The sequence below is a fragment of the Phyllostomus hastatus genome, unplaced genomic scaffold, assembly GCF_019186645.2.
Source record: "Phyllostomus hastatus isolate PE091 unplaced genomic scaffold, TTU_PhHast_1.1 phas_contig_113, whole genome shotgun sequence".
NCBI classification, from domain to species: Eukaryota; Metazoa; Chordata; class Mammalia; order Chiroptera; family Phyllostomidae; genus Phyllostomus; species Phyllostomus hastatus.
In genome coordinates this window covers 17279927-17300786 of record NW_025333530.1, presented here as the reverse complement: position 1 = coordinate 17300786, position 20860 = coordinate 17279927, and the positions used below count along the sequence as shown (strand labels likewise).

General features: G+C 38.2%; 1 protein-coding gene across 6 annotated transcripts in view; it reads right to left on the bottom strand.

Annotated features, from left to right (window-relative positions):
* The window catches only part of ARHGEF12 (Rho guanine nucleotide exchange factor 12), a 217435-nt gene that overhangs the window by 99761 nt on the left and 96814 nt on the right, over positions 1 to 20860 (bottom strand). For all 6 annotated transcript variants that reach the window (XM_045838908.1, XM_045838881.1, XM_045838897.1 and 3 more), the window contains 4 exons: positions 19920 to 20098; positions 18080 to 18157; positions 17789 to 17908; positions 14235 to 14375 (listed from right to left, as the gene is read on the bottom strand). In XM_045838908.1, the coding sequence (XP_045694864.1) occupies positions 14235 to 14375; positions 17789 to 17908; positions 18080 to 18157; positions 19920 to 20098 (518 nt within the window). The remainder of the gene's footprint in view (positions 1 to 14234; positions 14376 to 17788; positions 17909 to 18079; positions 18158 to 19919; positions 20099 to 20860) is intronic.

The following is a 20860-nucleotide window of genomic DNA, read 5'->3' as shown; positions in this document are numbered from 1 at the left end:
TTCCCCCATTATAACCCTCCCTGGTCCCCTATGGTCACTTTCACTTTCTTCATTTTCATATCTCTAGTTCTATTTTGCTCAATTGTTTCTTTTTTTTATTACATTCCACTTATATGTAACATCATATAGTATTTGTCTTCCACTGTGCAGCACACTTCACTTAGCATAAGGCTCTCCAGTTCCATCCATGCTGTGGCGAAGGATAGGAGTTCCTTCCTTCTGCTGCGTACTATTCCATCGTGTAAATGCACGATAGGTTTTTGATCCACTCATTTACTGATGGGGTACTTACCTTGCCTCCAAGACTTAGCTATTGTAAATTGCGCTACTATGAATATTGGGGTGCACAGGTTCTTTTGAATCGGTGTTTCAGGATTCTTAGGGTCTAGTCCCAGCAACGGGATGGCTAGATGGAAAGGCAATTCCATCTTTAGTTTTTTGAGGATATCCCATACTGTTTTCCACAGTGGGTACATCAGTGTACACTCCCACCAAAAGTGTGCTAGGGATCCCTTTTCTCCACAACCTCTCCAGCACTTCTTTGTTGATTTGCTTATGATGGTCATTCTGACTGGAATGAAGTGGTATCTCATTGTGGTTTCAATTTGCATTTCTGTAATGGCTAATGACGTTGGGCATCCTTTCATATGCCTATGGGCTGTCTGTATGTCCTCCTTGGAGAGGTGTCGGTTCAGGCCCTTTGCCCATTTTTGAGTTGGATTGTTTGCTTTCCTGGTGTGAAGTCATATGAGTTCTTTGTATATTTTGGAGATCAAACCTGTGTCTGAAGTATTGGCAAATATGTTCTCCCATATGGTTGGTTCCCTTTCCATTTTGATAATGTTTTCTTTAGCTGTGCAGAAGCTTTTTAGTTTAGTCTCATTTTTTTATTCTTTCCTTTGCACTAGAAGATGTATCAGTGAAAATATTCCTTCATGGGATATCTGAATTTTTTCTGCCTATGTTTTCCTCTAGGACTTTTATGGTGTCATGATTTATATTGAAGTCTTTTATCCATCTTGAATTTATTTTGGTATATGGTATAAACTGGTGGTCTACTTTCATTTTTTTTTTTTTTTACATATACAACATTTATTGAAGAGGCTGTTTTTACTCCATTTTATGTTCTGGGCCCATTGTCAAATATTAACTAACCGTATTGACACAAGTTCATTTCTGGGCTCTCTAATATGTTCCACTGGTCTATGTGTCCGTTCTTATGTCAGTATTAGACTGTTTTGATTACACTTGTCTTATAATATACCTTGATATCAGGCATTGAGATCCCTCCTACTTTGTTGTTCTCTCTCAAAATTGCTGAGGCTATTTGGGGTTGTTTATGATTTCACATAAATTTTTTAAATATTTGTTCTCCAACTGTGAAATATGTTATTGGTATTTTGATAGGGATTGCATTGAATCTATAGATTGTTTGGAGTAGCATGCACATTTTGATCATGTTAATTCTTCCAATTCATGAACATCTTACATGCTTCCATTTATTTGTGTCTTCTCTAATTTCCTTCTTCAGTGTTGTGTAGTTCTCTGAGTACTGGTCTTTTACCCTCCTTGTCTAGGTTTATTCAGAAGTATTTCATTTTTCCAGTTGCTATACTAAATAGAATTCTTTTTCTTAAAAAAAAAAAAAATGGTTTTGACCTGGCTGGCATAGCTCAGTGGATTGAGCATGGGCTGTGAACTAAAGTGTCGCAGGTTCGATTCCCAGTCAGGCCACATACATGGGTTGCAGGCCATGACCCCCAGCAACCACACATTGATGTTTCTCTCTCTCTCTTTCTCCTTCCTTTCCCTCCATAAAAATAAATAAATAAAATCTTTTTAAAATGGTTTTTTTTTTTTTTTTGTATTTCATTACTGGTGTACAAAAAGGCCTTTGATTTCTAAATACTGATTTTGAATCCCACTGTTTTGTCACACTCACTTATTAGATTGGGTAGTTTTTCTGTGGAATCTATAAGGTTTTCTTTCTTAAAAAAGATTTTATTTATTTATTTTTAGAGGGCAGGGGAGGGAGGTAGAAAGAGATGGAGAGAAACATCAATGTGTGGTTGACTGTGACCCTACTTGGGACTTGGCCTGCAACGCAGGCATGAGCACTGAGTGAGAATTGAACCGGTGACCATTTACCATCGCAGACTGGCACTAAATCCACTGAGGAACATCAGACATGGCTATAGAGTTTCCTATGCAAACTGTCATATCATCTGCGAACAGTGATAGCTTTACTTCCTCCTTTCCAATTTGGATCCATTTATTTTTCTCTTCTGATCACTGTGGCTAGAACTTCCAATGTTGTGTACAATAGGAGTGCTAATGAAGACATCCTTATCTTGTCCTCAGTTGTAATGGGAAAGCTTTTAGTTGTTTCTTGTTGAGTATGGTGTTAGCTATAGGTTTCCCGTATATGGCCTTTATTATGTAGAAGTTTGCTCTCTCTATTCCCACTGTACTGAGTGTTTTTATCATAAATGGGTGATGTACCTTAACAAATGCTTTTTCAGCATCTGTTCATATGATCATTGGTGGGTTATTTTTTTGTATTATTTATGTGATGTATTACATTTATTGATTTGTATATATTATACTATCCTTGCATCCCTGGGATGAGTCCCACTTGGTCATGGTATATGATATTTTTAATGTGTTGCTGGATATGGTTTGCCAAAATTTTTTTGAGGATTTTAGTGTCTATGTTTATCAGCAATATTGACCTGTAGTTTTCTATCTTTGTTGTGCCTTCATCTGGTGCTGGAATTAGGATAATACTGGCCTCATAAAAAAGAGTTTGGGAGTATTCCATCTTCTTGATTTTCTGTAATAGTTTGAGAAGAATTGGAGTTAGCTCTTCTCTAAATGTTTGGTAATAATCTCCAGTGACTCCGTCCAGTCCATGGCTCTTGTATGCTGGAAGGGTTTTTATTACTACTTCAATTTCACTAGTTGTTATTGGTCTATTCAGGGTTTCTGCTTCTTTTTTCTACTTCTTCTTGACTGAGTTTTGGAGGATTATGTTTCTAGAAATTTGTCCATTGCACCCAGGTTTTCAAATTTCCTGGCATAGAGCTGTTCATAGTAATTTCTTACAATCCTTTTGATTTCCGGTATTGGTTGTAATTTCACCTCTCTCATGTCTGATTTTACTTATTGGGGTCCTCTCTATTTTCCTTGATGACTCCAGTTGAAGACTTATCGAGTTTGCTTATCTTTTCAATGAACCAGCTTCTGGATTCATCAATCATTTGAATTGTTGTTTTAGTCACCATGGCATTTATTCTACTCTGATCTTGACTATTTCCTTCCTTCTGCTCACTCTTGGCTTTGTTTGTTGTAGTTCCTGTAGTTTTTGTAGATATATGGTTAGGTAATTTATTTGAAAAGTTTCTATCTTTTTGATAGGCCTGAAAGGTATGAACTTCCCTCTCAAGACTGCCTTCGCTATGTCTCATAGGTTTTGGTTTGTTGTGTGTTCATTTTCATTTGTTTCCAGAAACTTTTTGATTTCTTCCATGATCTTATTTTATCCCTTTCACTGTTTAATAACATGTTATTCAGTCTCGATATATTTGACTGTTTTTTAGTTTCTTCCTTGAGGGTGATTTCTAGTTTCAAGCCATTGTTTATTCTTAATATAACATATGCATGTTATACTTAATATGCATTGAAAATGCTTAATATGATTTTAATTTTCTTGACTTTCTTGAGGCTTAAATTGTATACTATCATGTGATCTGCCTTTGAAAATATTCCATATGCTATTGAAAAGTATGTGTATTTTTGCTTCTTCATTGTGAAAAGTTCCGTACATATCAGTTAAGCCCATGTGATCTAGTGTATCATTCAGTGTCAATATATCCTTGTTGATTTTTGTTTGGAAGATCTGTCCATTGACAACAGTTGTGTGTTAATACTCAAATACTATGAGTACGTTGCTGTCTGTATCTTTCTTAAAGTCCTCCAAGATTTTCCTTATCTATTTGGGTGATCGTGTGTTGGGTGAAAATAGGTTTACAATTGTCTTCCTGATGCACGCTTCCCTTGAGAATTATGAAATGACCTTTGTCTCTTTTTATGACCTTTGTTTTGAAATCTATTTTTTCTGATGTAAATATTGCTACTTCGGCTTTTTTTTTTTTTCTGTCCATTTGCTTGGAATATTTTTTCTAAGCCTTCACTTTTAGTCTGTGCAGGTCTTTTGTTCTGAGTGGGTCTGTTGTAGATAGCATACATGTGGATCATGTTTTCTTATCCATTCAGCTAACCTAGTCTTTTGATCAGAGCATTTAATCTATTTCCATTTAATATTACTACTCAAAGGCCCCTTAATCATTCCCAGTTTTCCTTTTGTACCTCTGGTTCCTTTCTCTCTCACTCTGTATCTTCATCTTCTTAAATCAATCCCTTCAGTATGTCTTGAAATGCTGGTTTGGTGGAGGTGCATCATTTAAGCTTTTGTCTGGGCAACTCCTTATTTCACATTCCATTTTAAATGACAGCCTTGCTTCGTAGAATAATCTTGGTTGCAGGCCTTTGTTTTTCATTACTAGATTATTTCTTGCCATTTTCCTTTGGCTTGTAGTGTTTCTGCTGAGATAACACCTGCTAGGCATATCCAAGCTCCATTGTATGTTGTTACCTGTTTCTCTCTTTCTGCTTTTAGGATTCTCTCTTTGTCTTTAAAATTTGGCATTTTAATTATGATGTGTATTAGAATAGGCCTCTCTGGGTTCATATTAACTGGGACTCTCTGCACCTGATGAATTTTCATGGCTTTTCCCTTCTCCAGGTTAGAGAAGTTTTAGTCATTATTTTTTCAAACAGGTTTTCTATCCCTTGCTTCATTTCTTCTCCTTTTGGTATTCCTATGATTTGAATATCATTGCATTTCATGTCGTCTTGCACTTCCCTTAAGTTATCCTCTTACTCTCCTTTGCCAGATAGACCTGTGGGACTCAGTGGTGTGATCTCTTTGATCTCCTTGTCTGGATGCTCTGGGGTTGCCGTATCTTCTGTTTGTGTGGGTTCTCTTGTTGTAGGTGGGCTCTCTTGTTGGTAGCTCCTTTGTTGGAGGGTTCTCCCGTCCAGAAGGCTTACTGGTAATCACAACTCCCACCTTGTCTTGTATTCTGCTGATTGTTAAGTGTGCCCAATCAGTTTTGCAGAATCTCAGGTCCTGCACGTGATGTAGTGGGGGGTGGGGGAGATTGAGCTCCATTTTCCCTTTCCAATGGTTCAGAAAGGATGAGGACTCAGTCTGGGCTTCAATAATCCATGTGCCCAGTTTCTAGTCTACCTGCTGAGAACACTGTGTGGCCCACACTCTCTTCTCTGCACAGTTGCTCCAGGCTGGCATTGATAAATCACCACGCTTTGTACCCCTTTGATCAATTTTGAGGTGTCCTGACAATCCTTCCTCATTGCCCAGCAGTGGCACATGGAAGGTCCCAGACCTGTGTGCCTCAGTTCCCCTTTTAAAAGAAGTCTTGGTGGGAAGGAAGATGGTGTCCGGGTAGGAGGGAGACCATTCCACTTACCCCTATACACAGGAGAAAATCCTAGCTGATCTACAGAGTAAAAGAGCAAACAACCAATATACCTCAGTAGGTATGAAAATAAGGGACCAAAAATTGAAGCAGAACCAAAACACCAGACGGTAAGAAGAGAGCTTCAGGACAATAAGATCCCAGGGACCAGCGAGGGTTCCAGGGGGGCTGCAGCCCCAGGCCCCATGCCCGCTGCCGGGTTTGCCACAGAGTCCTTAGGAGAGAGCCGGGGCAACTGCTCCCTCCCCGGCCAAAGTCTGAGTGGCACTGGGAGAAACCCAGTTGCTAGCAAACACACAGGGGTTGTGAGCACCCTCGGGGTCTGTGGACACCAGCAGAATTGAAAGTCTCGCAATGGGCCTGGACCCCCATAGTCACTGGTCCGTCTGGAGAACTGGGCTGCAGGAGAGGCCAGGCCACTGTATGGAGTGACAGGCTTGAGTAGGAGGAATTTCTCAAAAAGGAAAAGTGAAAAGACAGACACTGTTTGGGGAATTCTCCTACAGCAATAGCTCCGGCCTCCCTGCTACCCAGCCAGGTAGCGATCCCGAGGTTGCGAGGAAGGTTGTGCTTGTGTGGAATACCCTGGGCACCCCCCCAGGACTAGGAAGGGTGAGGCAGCCTGACCAAGGGTGCACGTGGGAGTGTACGCCTGCACCCAGCCCACAGCGGTAACCCTGGGGAAAGGCGTGGTTCCTACATCCAAGGTGAAGGGGGAGGTGCCACAATAGCTCCCCAGACAGTGCACTTGGCTAAGTGCAGATGGGAAGAAAGACAAGCCATACCAAACGCCTCTCAGCCTGCTGCAGCCAGCAAGACCAGAAAAACTGGTTTGGCTACTTTGAAACCAAAAGGCTTTTTAATTTTATTCTATTTTTACTTTTTTAAATATTTTTTCTTTTTTAATTTTTATTATTTTTTTCTCTTCAATGGCTTTTTCCTCTCTTTCCTTCTTTCTTCTTTTATCCCTTTTTCCTATCTTTCCCTCAATTTTACCTCTTCTTGCTTCGTCTGTCTTTTTTTTCTTAAATACCTGCAAGTGAGAAAAACAAAACAAAAAAGAAACAACAACCCTGGAACAGTGAAAAGACCAGAGCTGAACGCAAAAAAGGGGCATGTCAACAGCTGCGACAGTGAGAAAAATTTCACTCTATAACTACAGAGAACCTGCAAGTTACTGCATATTTGTATTATTATTATTATTTTCATTATTCTTACATCTTTTATTTTAATAGTATTTTTGTATTCCCCTTCTTTCTGTATAGTCTGCTTTGCTAGGCTGGTTATACTGTATCACTAGACAGGTTAGCCCTGATATCTCTTTCATAGTGTATTGCTAATTTACTGTCCTTCATTTCACTTGTGTCCCATTAGGACACTACTCAAAGGCTCTATACTCCCTATTCTTGTTATCTAGATCAAATAGATTCTGTCATATGATTGTTGCTCTAATATTACTGTAAATAATTGCTGTTCCATGCAATTGTAAAAACTTCAAAACACCCCTCCCAGATCTTAGCCACTTCATGGTTTCCTAAACTCTATTACTGTAGGGGTTAACTCTCTTCTCCCACACACTACACCAATTTACTGTCCTTTACTCTCACCTTACCTTAGACTCTGACCTCCCACAACCCCACTGCTTTCTACATCCAACTCACAATCCTTCCTTCCCCAACAAGAGTCTTATCTTCTTTCCATCCTTTCTAAAAATCAGCTACTTGGGTGGAAGATCATGGTGAACACTACATAGCCAAAGGTTCTCCTATCTCTTCTCTACTGCCTGCTACTGTAAATATCATAGAATACTCTCCTGCTGTCTTAAACCATTTTGCCTCCCCCCTCAAATGGTCACAAAAAATAGTAGGCAGAAGCAGTGAACACCGGGAAACCCACTGGAAGAGGAAACCCAACAAAAAAGGAACCACTAATAGATAACAGAAGAAGGCAAAGGAGGGAATGGAAACCATACAAACTTCAATCCAGGAGCTATCTGTAAATACAACTAAACAGTAGAGACACTACCCAGTACAAACAACTGAACAAGAGCACAAGAGAATCCTCAAAACCTTCTATACATTGAAGAAACAGCTTCAACACAACCTGCCCTCACCAGCACAACAAAATACAAGAGGTGGTGGACAGAGTGACCCTCATTTAATCAGCTGGTGGGAAGGAACCACCCAAGAAAGACCCAACAACAATCAAAACCCAAAGGCAAACACAGAGCCAACTTAAATGACAGCCCAAGACCAGGAAGCTCAAGACATCAAGGAGACTGCACCACTGAATCACACAGGTATTCTACCAAAGAAGTTCACACAACAAACCCAGGGAGTCAGAACAGATCAACTTAAGAAGCTGAGGCTGACAAGAAGAGTCTCACGAACAATGAGAAGACAAAGACACAATCCCCACATGAAAGGAAAGGAGGAAATCTCAGAAAGAATGTAAATGAAATACAGGCAACTCAATTATCAGATATTGAGTTAAAAAGCAATGATTGTCAGGAAGCTCAATGAGCTCACAATGAGCTACCAGAAACTACAGGGAAGCTACAATGAACTCACTGACAGCTATATCAACAAGAAAACGGAAATAGAAACTATCAACAAGGGCCAAGAAGAAATGAAGAATACAATTTCTAAACTGAAGAACACAGTAGAAGGAACGAAAAGCAGGACTGATGAAGCAGAAGATCGGATCAGTGAGCTAGAGGACAAAGCAGAAGTAAACATCCAGAAAGAGCAAGAAAAAGAAAAGAAGTTCAGAAAGAATGAAGATAATATCCATATTATAGGGATACCAGAAAAAGAAGAGCAAGGGATAGAAAACCTATTTGAAAAAGTAATAATGGAAAACTTCCCTAATTTGATGAGAGAAAAAGTAACACAAATCCAGGAAACACCGAGTCCCAATTAAGAGGAACCAAAAGAGGCCCACTTCAAGACATAACATAATTAAAATGGCAAAATACCAAGACAGAGAGAATCTTAAAAGCAGCAAGGGAGAAACAGGAAATAACATACAAGGGAGCCCCAATAAGGTTAGCAGCTGACTTCTCAATGGAAACACTCCAAGCCAGAAGAGAATGGCAAGAAATATTCCAAGTAATGAGAACCAGAAGCCTGCAACCAAGGCTACTTTACCCAGCAAGGCTCTTAATCAAGATAGAAGGCCACATACGGAGTTTCCCAGACAAAAGAAGTCTAAAAGAATACACCTCTACCAAACCAGCTCTGCAAGAGACGCTAAAGGGACTGCTTTAAGGAAAGGAAGGAAAAAAGAGAGAGAGAGAGAGAGAGAGAGAAAAAAACATAGGTACAAAAATGACAATGAATAAGTACCTATCAATAATAACCTTAAACGTAAATGGATTAAATGCCCCAATCAAAAGACAAAGAATAGGTGAATGGATAATAAAGCGTGAACCACACATATGCTGTCTTGAAGAGACCCACCTCAGAACAAAAGACCTAAACAGAATGAAAGTGAAGAGCTCGACACAAATATTCCAAGCAAACGAACAGGGAAAATAAGCCGGCGTAGCTATACTCATATCACACAAAATAGACTGCAAAAGAAGGGCCATAAAGAGAGACTGAGAAGGTCACTACATAATACTCAAGGGAAGAATCCACCAAGAAGACATAAACATTGTAAATATATATGCACACAACATAAGAGCACCGAAATACATAAAGAAAATCTTAGAGGACTTCAAAAAAGATATTGACAGCAAAACAATTATAGTAGGGGTTTTTAACACCCCACTGTTAAAAATGGACAGATCTTCCAAACAAAATACCAACAAAGATATTGTGGCACTGAACAATGCCCTAGAGGAAATGGATTTAACTGATAATATATAGAGCCCTTAATCACAAAGAAGCTAAATACACATTCTTTTCAAATGCACATGGAATAGTTTCAAAGACAGACCACATGATAGGACATAAAGCAAGCATCACCAAATTCAAGAAAATTGAAATTATACCAAGCATTTTCTCTGACCACAAGAGACTAAAACTAGAAACCAACCCCAAGAGAAGAAACCCGAAAAACTCAAAACCATGGACATAGAATAGCATGCTATTAAACAATGAATGGGTCAAGAATGATATTAGGGAAGAAATCAAAAGGTTTCCGGAAACAAATGAAAGCAAAATCACAAAAACCCAAAACTTATGGGACACAGCAAAGGCAGTCCTGAGAGGAAAGTTCATAGCGATACAGGCCCAGCTAAAAAAGTTAGAAACATTTCAAACAAACAACCTAACCCTACGTCTACAAGAACTCGAGGAACAACAACAAAGACAGCCCAGAGCAAGCAGAAGGAAAGGAATAGCCAAGATCAGAGCAGAATTAAATGACATAGAGACTAAAAGCACAATTCTAAGGATCAATGAATCCAAGAGATGGTTCTTTGAAAAGATAAACAAAATCCACAAGCCTTTAAGCAGATTCATCAAGAAAAAAAGAGAGAAAACCCAAATAAACACAATCAGAAATGAAAGAGGAGAGATTACAACAGATACCACAGAAATACAAAACATTGTAAGAAATTATTACGAAGAACTGTATGCCAAGAAATTTGTAAACCTAGATGAAATGGACAACTTTCTAGAAAAATACAATCTTCCAAAACTCAATAAAAAAAGAAGCAGAAAGACTGAACAGACCAATAACAGCAGATGAAATTGAAGCAGTAATCAAAAACCTTCAAACAAACCAAAGCCATGGACTGGACAGTTTCACAAGAGAATTCTACAAAGCAGTTAAGGAAGAGCTAACCCCTATCCTTCAGAGACTATTCCAAATAATCTAGAATGATGGAAGACTCCTAATCTCTTTTTATGAAGTCAGCATCATCCTAATCCCAAAACCAGATAAAGACACAACAAAGAAAGAATACTTCAAGACAATATCAGCCATTTAGCTGTTGAACATACACGCTAAAATCCTCAACAAAATCTTGGCAAACCACATCCAACAATACATTAAAAAGATCAAATCCCATGACCAAGTGGGATTCACCCCAGGAATGCAAGGATGGTACAATATTCGTAAATCAGTAAATGTAATACATCACATAAACAAAATCACAGGATCATATGAATACATGCAGAAAAAGCATTTGATAAGGTACAGCACCCATTCATGATAAAAACACTCAGCGAAGTGGGAATAGAGGGAGCATTCATCAACATAATAAAGGCCATATATGAGAGACCTACAGCCAACATCATGCTCAATGGGTAAAAATTAAAATCTTTTCCCCTAAGATCAGGAACAAGACAAGGCTGTCCACTTTCACCACTTCTATTCAATATAGTATTGGAAGTTTTAGCCACAGTGATTAGACAAGAAAAGGAAATAAAAGGCATCCAAATCCGAAAGGAGGAAACAAAACTGTCATTGTTTGCATATGACATGATAGTGTACATAGAAAATCCTATAGACTCCACCAAAAAACTGCTCAACCTAATAAACAAATTTGGCAAAACAGCAGGATACAAAGTCAATCCAGAAATCAAAGGCATTTTTGTATACCAACAATGAAACAGCAGAAGCAGAAATCAAGAAAAAAATCCCATTCGATATAGCAAAAAGAAAAATAAAATGCCTAGGAATAAATCTAATCAAGGAGGTAAAAGACCTGTACTCAGAAAACTGCACAACACTGAAGAAATTAATTAAGGCAGGCACAAACAAATGGAAACATATACCGTGTTCATAGATCAGAAGAATTAACATCAAAATGTCCATTACTACCCAAAGCAATTTACACATTCAATGCAATACCTATTAAAGTACCAATGGCATATTTCATAGACATAGAACAAACACTTCAAAGACTTATATGGAACCATAAATGACCCTGAATAGCTGCTGCAATTTTGAGAAAGAAAAGCTAAGTAGGAGGGATCACAATACCTGATACCAAACTGTATTAAAAGGCCACTGTAATCAAAACAGCCTGGTACTGGCATAAAAACAGGCACATGGAGCAGGAACAGAACAGAGAGGCCAGAAATAAACCCAAGTCTCTATGGTCAATTAATATTTGACAATGGGGACAGCAACATAAAATGGAGTAAAAACAGTGTGTTCAACAAATGGTGTTGGGAGAACTGGACAGCTATGTGCAAAAAAATGAAACTCGAGCACCAACTTACACCATATACAAAAATAAATTCAAGGTGGATAAAAGATTTAAATATAAGCCATGTCACCATTAAAGTCCTAGAGGAGAACATAGAGAGGAATATCTCAGATATTCCACGCAGCAACATTTTTACTGATATGTCCCCCAGAGCAAGAGACATAAAGGAAAGAATAAACAAATGGGATCTCATCAAAATAAAAAGCTTCTGCACAGCAGAAGAAAACAGTATTAAAAGAAAAAGAGAACGAACTGTATAGGAAAACATATTTGCCAATGATACCTCAGACAAGGGTTTAATCTCCAAAATATATAAAGAACTTACACAACTCCACTCTAAGAAGACAAGCAACCCAATTAAAAAATGGGCAAAGGACTTGAATAGACACTTCTCATAGGAGGACATACAGAGGATCCAGAGCCACATGAAAAGATGCTCAATATCGCTAGCTATTAGAGAGATGCAAATTAAAACCACAATGAGATACCACTTCACACCAGTCAGAATGGCCATCATAAACAAAACAACAAACAAGTGTTGGAAAGGTTGTGGAGCAAAAGGGATCCTAGTGCACTGTTGGTGGGACTGCAGACTGGCACAACCACTATAGAAAACAGTATGGAATTTTTCTCAGAAAACTAAAAATGGATCTGCCTTTCGACCCAGCAATTCTATTGCTGGGATTATACCCTAAGAACCCTGAAACACCAATCCAAAAGAACCTATGCACCCCAATGTTCATAGCGGCACAATTTACAATAGCCAAGTACTGGAAGCAACCTAGGTGCCCATCGTTAAATGAATGGATCAAAAACCTATGGTATATTTACACAATAGAATTCTATGCAGCAGAAAGAAAGGAGCTCCTACCCTTTGCAACAGCATGGATGCAACTGGAAAGTATTATGCTAATCAAAGTAAGCCAGGCAGTGAAAGACAAATGCCATATGATCTCACCTTTAACAGGAACCTAAACAACAAAACAAAGAAACAAGCAAAATATAACCAAAGACACTGAAATAGAGGACAGGCTGAGAGTGTTCAGAGGGAAGAGGTGAGGGAATTTCAGGGGAAAAGGGAAGGGTTTACAGGAACAAGTATAAAGGACACATGGATAAAAAACTAGGGGCAGGTGGAAATGAGAGGGAGGGAGGGGAGGGGTGGGTGGGCTCGGATGAGAACAAAAGATAGAAAATTGTTCTTCAATAATAATTAAAATAAAATTTAAAAAATAAAAACAAAAATCAAAAAGTCTCTGTTAGAGCCACTGCCTGGCTTTCCACACTGCAACTCTAGCAAATCCAGAGTCTATCTCAGTCATGGCCAAGGCAGCCCACCTCTTCTCCCAGCCCCAGAAGCTGCCAGAATTACGCCCCCACTCTCTGGGACTTTCCTCTCTGGCAACTGCTGCCTCACCTTGGGTGACGCCCAGCTGTGAATGAGTTTGTTGCCTTTTTTGCCCTCAGTGACTATACTGGAATGGGTCTGGGAAACTCCACCCTGGGAGGGGAGTGTGTTTCTAGGCTGCTATCACTGGCCCAGCTCTCCTCCAATATTGCCTCTGCAGTATCTGTGGTTTCTGGTGCCATGCCCGGAAACCTTCACCAACTGCCTATAAAACCTCCTTACTACCCATTTCCAATCGTCCTCTGCACAGTTTGGCTTCTAAACTTCTTATCAGCTACAATTCTGCTGGCTGTTCATTTTGTTTTTTGGAAGATCAGCTAAGTGTCCCAGTTGGGTGCACAAGCAAGTGGATTTAGGTCTCATCTACTTTGCTGCCATTCTGTAAAGCACTCTTATTTCCTTTTTTTTGGGCATGCTGGTCCCAAACAACTAAATTGATTTCATGAATGAATTTTAAAAGCACTGGTTTAGACTACCTTCTTCATCATATTTTAGAAGGGTGATCTATTCTTAAGTCATTATAGACTACTGAGTAACACTGAATACATATGACTGTGGAGCCATATCATATTCAACTTAAAATATCTTCTTTTAACAAGTATCCATGTACATCTGGCAAGGTCTGGGTTCATCAAGAAAAGTGTTACTAAACATGGGCTATTAACTGAAGTCTAACAGAACTAAGTCTTATTCTCTTTCTAATGGCAAAGTGCCCCATGATTCAAGACTGAGTTACTCTGACCACAAATAGAATATTAACAGGCTTTTAAAGATATCAACAGCTGGCCTTTCATTTCAGTAAAAATGCACTGGCATTATTAACATTTCTCCCCTCAAACAAGATGCCTGCTGGGAAATTCCATGTCTTCTAAAGAAACATCTAACAATAGCTGTCCAAGGGAAAAGGCGAACTCTGGAATTAAAAGCTCAATACAATAGTGTCCAGAAATTCTGCTCATCAAATTGCTGTATCAAAGATGGCAATGATAAAAAGATTGTAAGCAATAAGAGAACACACCTGTAACTCATGTAACTTAACCTCAAATGTAGAGAGAGGCTGTAAAGAAGAACAAAAGAAGATTAAGATATAAACACTTACATTTGCATTGTCACTGCTCGGCCAAGAAACATCTCCACTGTTGTAGTCAATTTTGCCTATTCCATTACCAGGATCTGCCTCTAACTCATTGACTATTAATGTGTCACCTAAAGGCTTGGAGGAAGTAATTACAGCTCCATCCTAAAACAGATTAAACACAAACACATAAAAACTTTCATTTTTGATTGCATAAAGAAGTAGAGTTGCACTACAAAGGAGACCACTAAAAGTTGGACATTTTCACACGATCAAGAATGCTTAAAGATTTGAAAGTTAAAAACATAAATAACTACTAATTCTGTGGTTATAAAATGTAAGTAACATTAGAGACAGTTAATGGGACTGTAAATAAAGAAAAAATAACTAATGTATAACTGAACATATGCTAAACCAGCAAGTCAAGGGACCTTGTAACTGTGTGACCTATAAGTCATTTAACCAATTTAGGTCCTAGTTTTCACAACCATAGCATGATTTTTAATTAGGCTAGATGGTCTTACATCCTTTCACTTCTATGACTCTGGCTTTCACTTACAGACATAACAGGAAAAATAGCAAGTCAACAGCTTTTACTCATTTTAAATGGTACAGGCAACTTATCCATTTTGCTTTTTTTTGGGGGGGTATCCTTATCCAAGGACATATTTACTGATTTTAGAGAGCGGAAGAAGGAGGGAGAGAAGAGGGAGAGAAACATTGATATAAGAGAGAAATATTCATCAGTTGTCTCTCATAGGTGCCCTGACCAAGGACCAAACCTGAAATCTAGGCATGTGCCCTGACCAAGAACCCAACCAGCAACTCTTTAGTTTATAGGATGATGCTCCAACCAACTGAGCCACACCGACCAGAACCATTTTGCTTTAAAATGAAGTAAAAGGAGCCTTTCATACCCCAAATCTGAATATTATAGGATTTAAATCTAGTTGAGATATAAATGCTGAGCTATTTTTTATGAGACCATCATTTCTACACTTACCTCTATTTAGCAAAGTCTGTTGATATCTATTTTATTTTATTTTATTTTCATTTTGTAAATTTTCATTTTAGAGAGAGAGGGGAAGAAAGAGTGAGACAGAAACATCAATTTGGTATTCCACTTATTTATGCATTCATTGGTTGATTCTTGTAAGTGCCCTCACCAGGAATTGAACCTGTAATCTTGGGGTATAGGGACGATGGTCTAAACGACTGAGCTTCCCAGCCAGGGCCTCTTGCAATATACTTTAAAATGATAAAAATACAGTCATTAAGAATGTGAGTGTGCTTTAAATTCATCAAAGTCAGCTTAAATTCCAGCTCCATCACTTTTGAGCTACATGTTCTCAAATAATTTATTTAATCTGAGTTTCTCTAAGTGTAAAACAGGTAGGGGGGGACAATATAGTTATCTAATCTCAGAGGGTTGTTACAGAGACTAGAAAAATGCTTGCCCAAGTACTTAGCAAAATGCCTGTCCATTTGTAAAATCTTATATCCCTACTTAAAAACATAATTGCAGAATGAACCTCAAAACAACAATTACATGTATCTAAATACATTTCAGTAATTTGTCCCACCAAAGCAAAAACACTCCCTTAAAAATTATTGTGGGGAGTTCCAGCCAAGATGGAAGCCAAGATGGGGAGAAACCCTTCACTTCCTCACACAACCAAAAGGAGGATAACAACCAATCTAAAATCAATAAACAACCAGAAGTGCCAGAAAATCAAACTGCATGGAACTCCAACCACCAAGGAATCAAAGAAACAGTCCAACAGTCCAGAAACCAGACCAGTAAGAAGCCGCAGTGAGGTAACGAACTGCATGAGCAGGGTTGACTGAATGGGAAACTCAGACTAAGAGCTCACTGTGGACTACAGCGGTTGGCGCTATGGGAGAAACTCCCAGTGTCACACGAGAGTGCACTGGAAAGTGGGCTAGAGACAAGCAAGCCAGTTGCATTGTTCCTCTCTAGCGCCTCCCGCACAGCAAGGAGGGTTGCCCTGCCCTGGTGAATACCTAAGGCTCCACCCCCTTACAATTTAACAGGTGCACTGAGACAAAAAAATATGGCCCAAATGAAAGAACAGAGTAAAACTTCAGACAGAAAGCTAAATGATGAGGAGACAGCCAACCTATCTGATGGAGACTTTAAAGCCCTGGTAATCAAAATGCTCACAGAACTCATTGAGCTTGCTATAAAAATTAAAAAAAACAAAAACAAACAAACAAAAAAAAAACAAATGAAAGATACCCAAAATGAAATAAACCAAAATATTCAGGGAACCAACAGTGACAGGAAGGAAACCAGGACTCAAGGCAACAATTTGTAACAAAGGAAGAACGAAACATCCAATCAGAACAGAATGAAGAAACAAGAATTCAAAAAAATGAGGAGAGGCTGAGGATTCTCTGGGACAACTTGAACATTCAACATTCGAATTATAGGGGTGCCAGAAGGAGAACAACAACAGCAAGAAACTGAAAACTTACTTGAACAAATAATGAAGGAAAACCTCCCCAATCTGGGAAAGGAAACAGACTTCCAGAAAGTCGAGGAAGTCCAGAGAGTCCCAAAGAAGTTGGACTCAAAGAGGAACACACCAAGGCACATCATCAAGTTACCCAATATTAAAGATAAGGAGAGAATCTTGAAACGCAGCAAGAGGAAAGGAGAGAGTTACCTATCAGAAGTTCCCATTGGATTATCAGCTGATTACTCAAAAGAAACCCTGCAGGCAAGAAGGGGCTGGAAAGAAGTATTTGAAGTCATGAAAGGCAAAGCGCTACATCCAAGATTACTCTACCCAGCAAAGCTTTCATTTAGAATGGAAGGGCAGATCAAGTGCTTCCCAGCACTTGACTAAGGTCAAGTTAAAGGAGTTCGTCATCATCAAGACCTTATTATATGAAATGTTAAGAAACATTATCTAAGAAATTGAAGAAGATCAAAAACTATGGACAGTAAAATGACAACAAACTCACAACTATCAACAAATGAACCTAAAAGAAAGGACAAACAATGAAAACAAAAACTAAGCAAACAACTAGAACAGAAACAGAATCAGGGAAACAGAGATCACACAGGTATTTCAATGGGGAGGGAGAAGGGAGGAATGGTGGAAAAGGTACAGGGAAGAAAGAGGATAATTAGTAGGCATAAAATAGATGGGGAGAGATCAAAACTGGTATAGGAAACAGAGGACTCAAAACACTTACATGTACAATCCATGGACATGAACTAAGGGGGTGAATGCTGGAGGGTTTGGGAGGCAAGGCAGAGGGGGGATAAAGAGGGAGAAATTGAGAAAACTGTAATATCACAATCAACAAAAAATACTTAAAGAAAAGAATTATTGTGGAACAAAGAAATACTAAATCATAAGCAAGCAAATAATCAGAAGCCCACATTTCTTTTAGTTAATCATTAGTTCTGTAACATCTTACAAAGGACCTCCTGCTAGAAAAGCAACGTAACTTTTTCAAAAGGCAACTGCAACATTCTCTTACACATTCCTCAAAGAATACACTCCAGCAAAAAAGCTGGGTAGTACTTTTAATAGTGTTGCTACCTGGGCAGAGCCTGTGGCTTTGGATAACTGCTCTTGCAGCTGAGGAATGTGTTTCTTGGCCTCTTGAATCTCTTTTAGCAATCTTTCGGCAGGTGTTCTGCTGTAATCTTCCTGTAATAACTGAAAAGTTACAAAAATATTTTGATACTAATTATTTATGGCAAGAAAATAGAGAAGAAGTCTATTCTTAATCAAATAGCTGATGGACTGATTACAATACTGTTTGATTGTGATTATAATAAATACCAACTCATAATTTGGCCTGTAAACAGCCCTTCCTTAGTTTAGTACCTGTAGCCGTTCCTGTTCTTTCCGTAACATTTTTCTCAATATTTCTACTTTCTGGTTATGAACCACATTGTTTTCCTCCTAGAAAAAGATTAAACAAACAAACAAAAGAACCAATACAGGGAAAGTGAAGCTAAAATAAAGTGAAAACAAGACATATTATGTTATGCCTCAGCTCTAATTTTAATACCTATTAAGATTTTCTTTATTTCTAGCACCTACAAAGTTAGACTTTTTTTAGACATGACACTAAAGATAAAAGGCAACAGGGAAATTTCAGCCCTTTTCACTTTTACTAAACTAGATCAAGGAAACATTAAATATTGTATTAGTTGGAAAAACAAAGTTGCCTTAAGTATAAAAATAACATTAATATTTTCCCTTCTTTAGATCTTTACTATCAATCCCCATGCATGGCTCAAATTCCCAGTACTTCCTACCCGAAATACTAAGACAGCTCCCTAATTCACTTCACACCATTTCCCTTATTTCAAAACCCCTTATTTTATCAAATTAGTCTTCCTAAAATCCTTTTATACTCATATCACTGTCTTGCTCAAAAGAAGTTTTACTGGCTGTCACTGCCTATCCAGTTACATGTAAAGCAGCCTGGTAGTTGTGATTTTTGAAAACAAACAGTCTTATTTTTTCAAGCTCATTTCCCATTACATAAATCCTTAACAGGCTCCAAGCAAACAACAGTCCTAGCTAATTCTACTTCCCGCAAGTGGGTTAACCCTCCTTTCCACTGCCACCACTGAAATGTTACCTGTTATTCAAGGCTCAATTCAAAAAATAGCTTTCCACAAAGTCCTTCCTTATCACAACTGGATATACTCTTTTGCCCTCCTTTGAATTCTTTAAAACTTAATATTTTTTGCCCTCATATCACATTCTGCCTTTGTACTATAATTACTTGTATAGTCTTAATTCAACCTCAAACAACAAAGGTTTATTAAGCACCTACCATATGCCAAACACTATCAGGGATGTCCAATCCGAGGCCTATGGGCCACATGAGTACCAGGATGGCTATCAATGCAGCCCAACACAAATTAGCAATTTACTTAAAACATTATGTGATATTTTTTGTTATTACATGTCACAATGTATTTAATGTGTGGTCCAGGACAACTCTTGTTCTTCCAGTGTGCCCCAGAGACAACAAAGGGATGGACAGTCCCAACTATATTCTTTTTTCAGGCACTAGGGACTCAACAGTAAACAAACAAACAAACAAAAACCCTCATCCTCTCAAAGTATATATTATTAGATAATAAGGACCTTGAACATTGGATTTCTTAAATATTTTTGTGAATGGCAACCTGTTCTCTGTATGGCAGGTATTTAATATTTGTTGAATGAAATCTCCTATCTCAATACTCAGTAACTATTCCAAATTACAATTGTCACTTGAATAACGTGGGGGTTAGGGGTGCCAACCCCCAGGCAGTCAAAAATCTGCATGTAATTTCGGACTCCCCCAAAACTTAATTACTAATAGCCTATTACTGAATAGAAGTCTTACCAATAAGTTGATTAACGATTTTTTTATATGCTAGAGGTATAATATACTGAGTTCTTGCAATAAAGGTAGAGAAAATCATAAGGAAGAGAAAAACATTTATAGTACTATATGTATTTATTGAAAATAATCCATGTATAGTGGATTTAAAACCCATGTTGTTGAAGGGTCAACTGTATGATGTAATTATTATATTAGAAAGTTACTTTCTAGAATCTTGCACTTAAATGTATTTATCAGTTCAGTACTTCAAAAATTCTGAATACAAAGCAAAGCCATTATGCAACTGAGCATTTACAATGAGTTTTTCCCACTCACCTCCATGAGTACAGGACTAGTAATTCTCTCCATATTCCCAGATGTTCCAGGTGAATGAGGGGATGTCACAATGGGAGACATATGTCCAATGACCAATGGCTCTACTTCAGAATCAGAAAGTGGAATTTGGGCTGACCCAGGTGGGCGTCCCTGAACAGTGAGAGCTACATAGGAACCAGCTTGGGATGAGGAGATAAAAGGGGAATGATGGGAAAATAACATTGTAAAAATTTTTTTACAACATTTCACTACTTAGTCTTTGACATTTCTAAGATCCAGTCATGTGCAAAAGTTTCATCATCTGCTAATCACTTATCCACATAAAAAGAACCCAATCTTTTTTATGACTCTTCTAAAAATCTAAAAGAATAACTTCATTTTCAGATAGCAAATTATTACTTATAGCATTACTTAAAAGAAAATAAAATTGATAACCCTCAGATTTTAATTAGAGAAGAGTGAGTTAAAATCAATCATCTTCTAATGGCTATGTTTAATTAATTTTTTTAAAGATTTTATTTATTTATATTTATTTTTAGAGAGGGAAGGGAGAGAGAGAGAGAAACATCAATGTGCGGTTGCTGGGGGTTATGGCCTGCAACCCAGGCATGTGCCCTGGCTGGGAATCGAACCTGGGACACTTTAGTTCACAGCCCATGAGCTACGCCAGCCAGGGCAAGATAATTATTAAGAATTTTCATCTCAGACTTTCCTTTTAATTCAGGAGTGAGCAAACACTAGTCAAGGGACTTAACCTAGCACACAGACTGTTTTGGCAAATAAAGTTTTATTGCCACAGCCATACCTATTCACCTACATATGTTTATTGCTCTTTTCATGCTATAATGACAGAGTCAGGTAGTAAACCATACAGCCCACAAAGCCTAAAATATTTTTCTATATGGTCTATTATAGAAAATATTTGCAAATCCTTGCTTAAG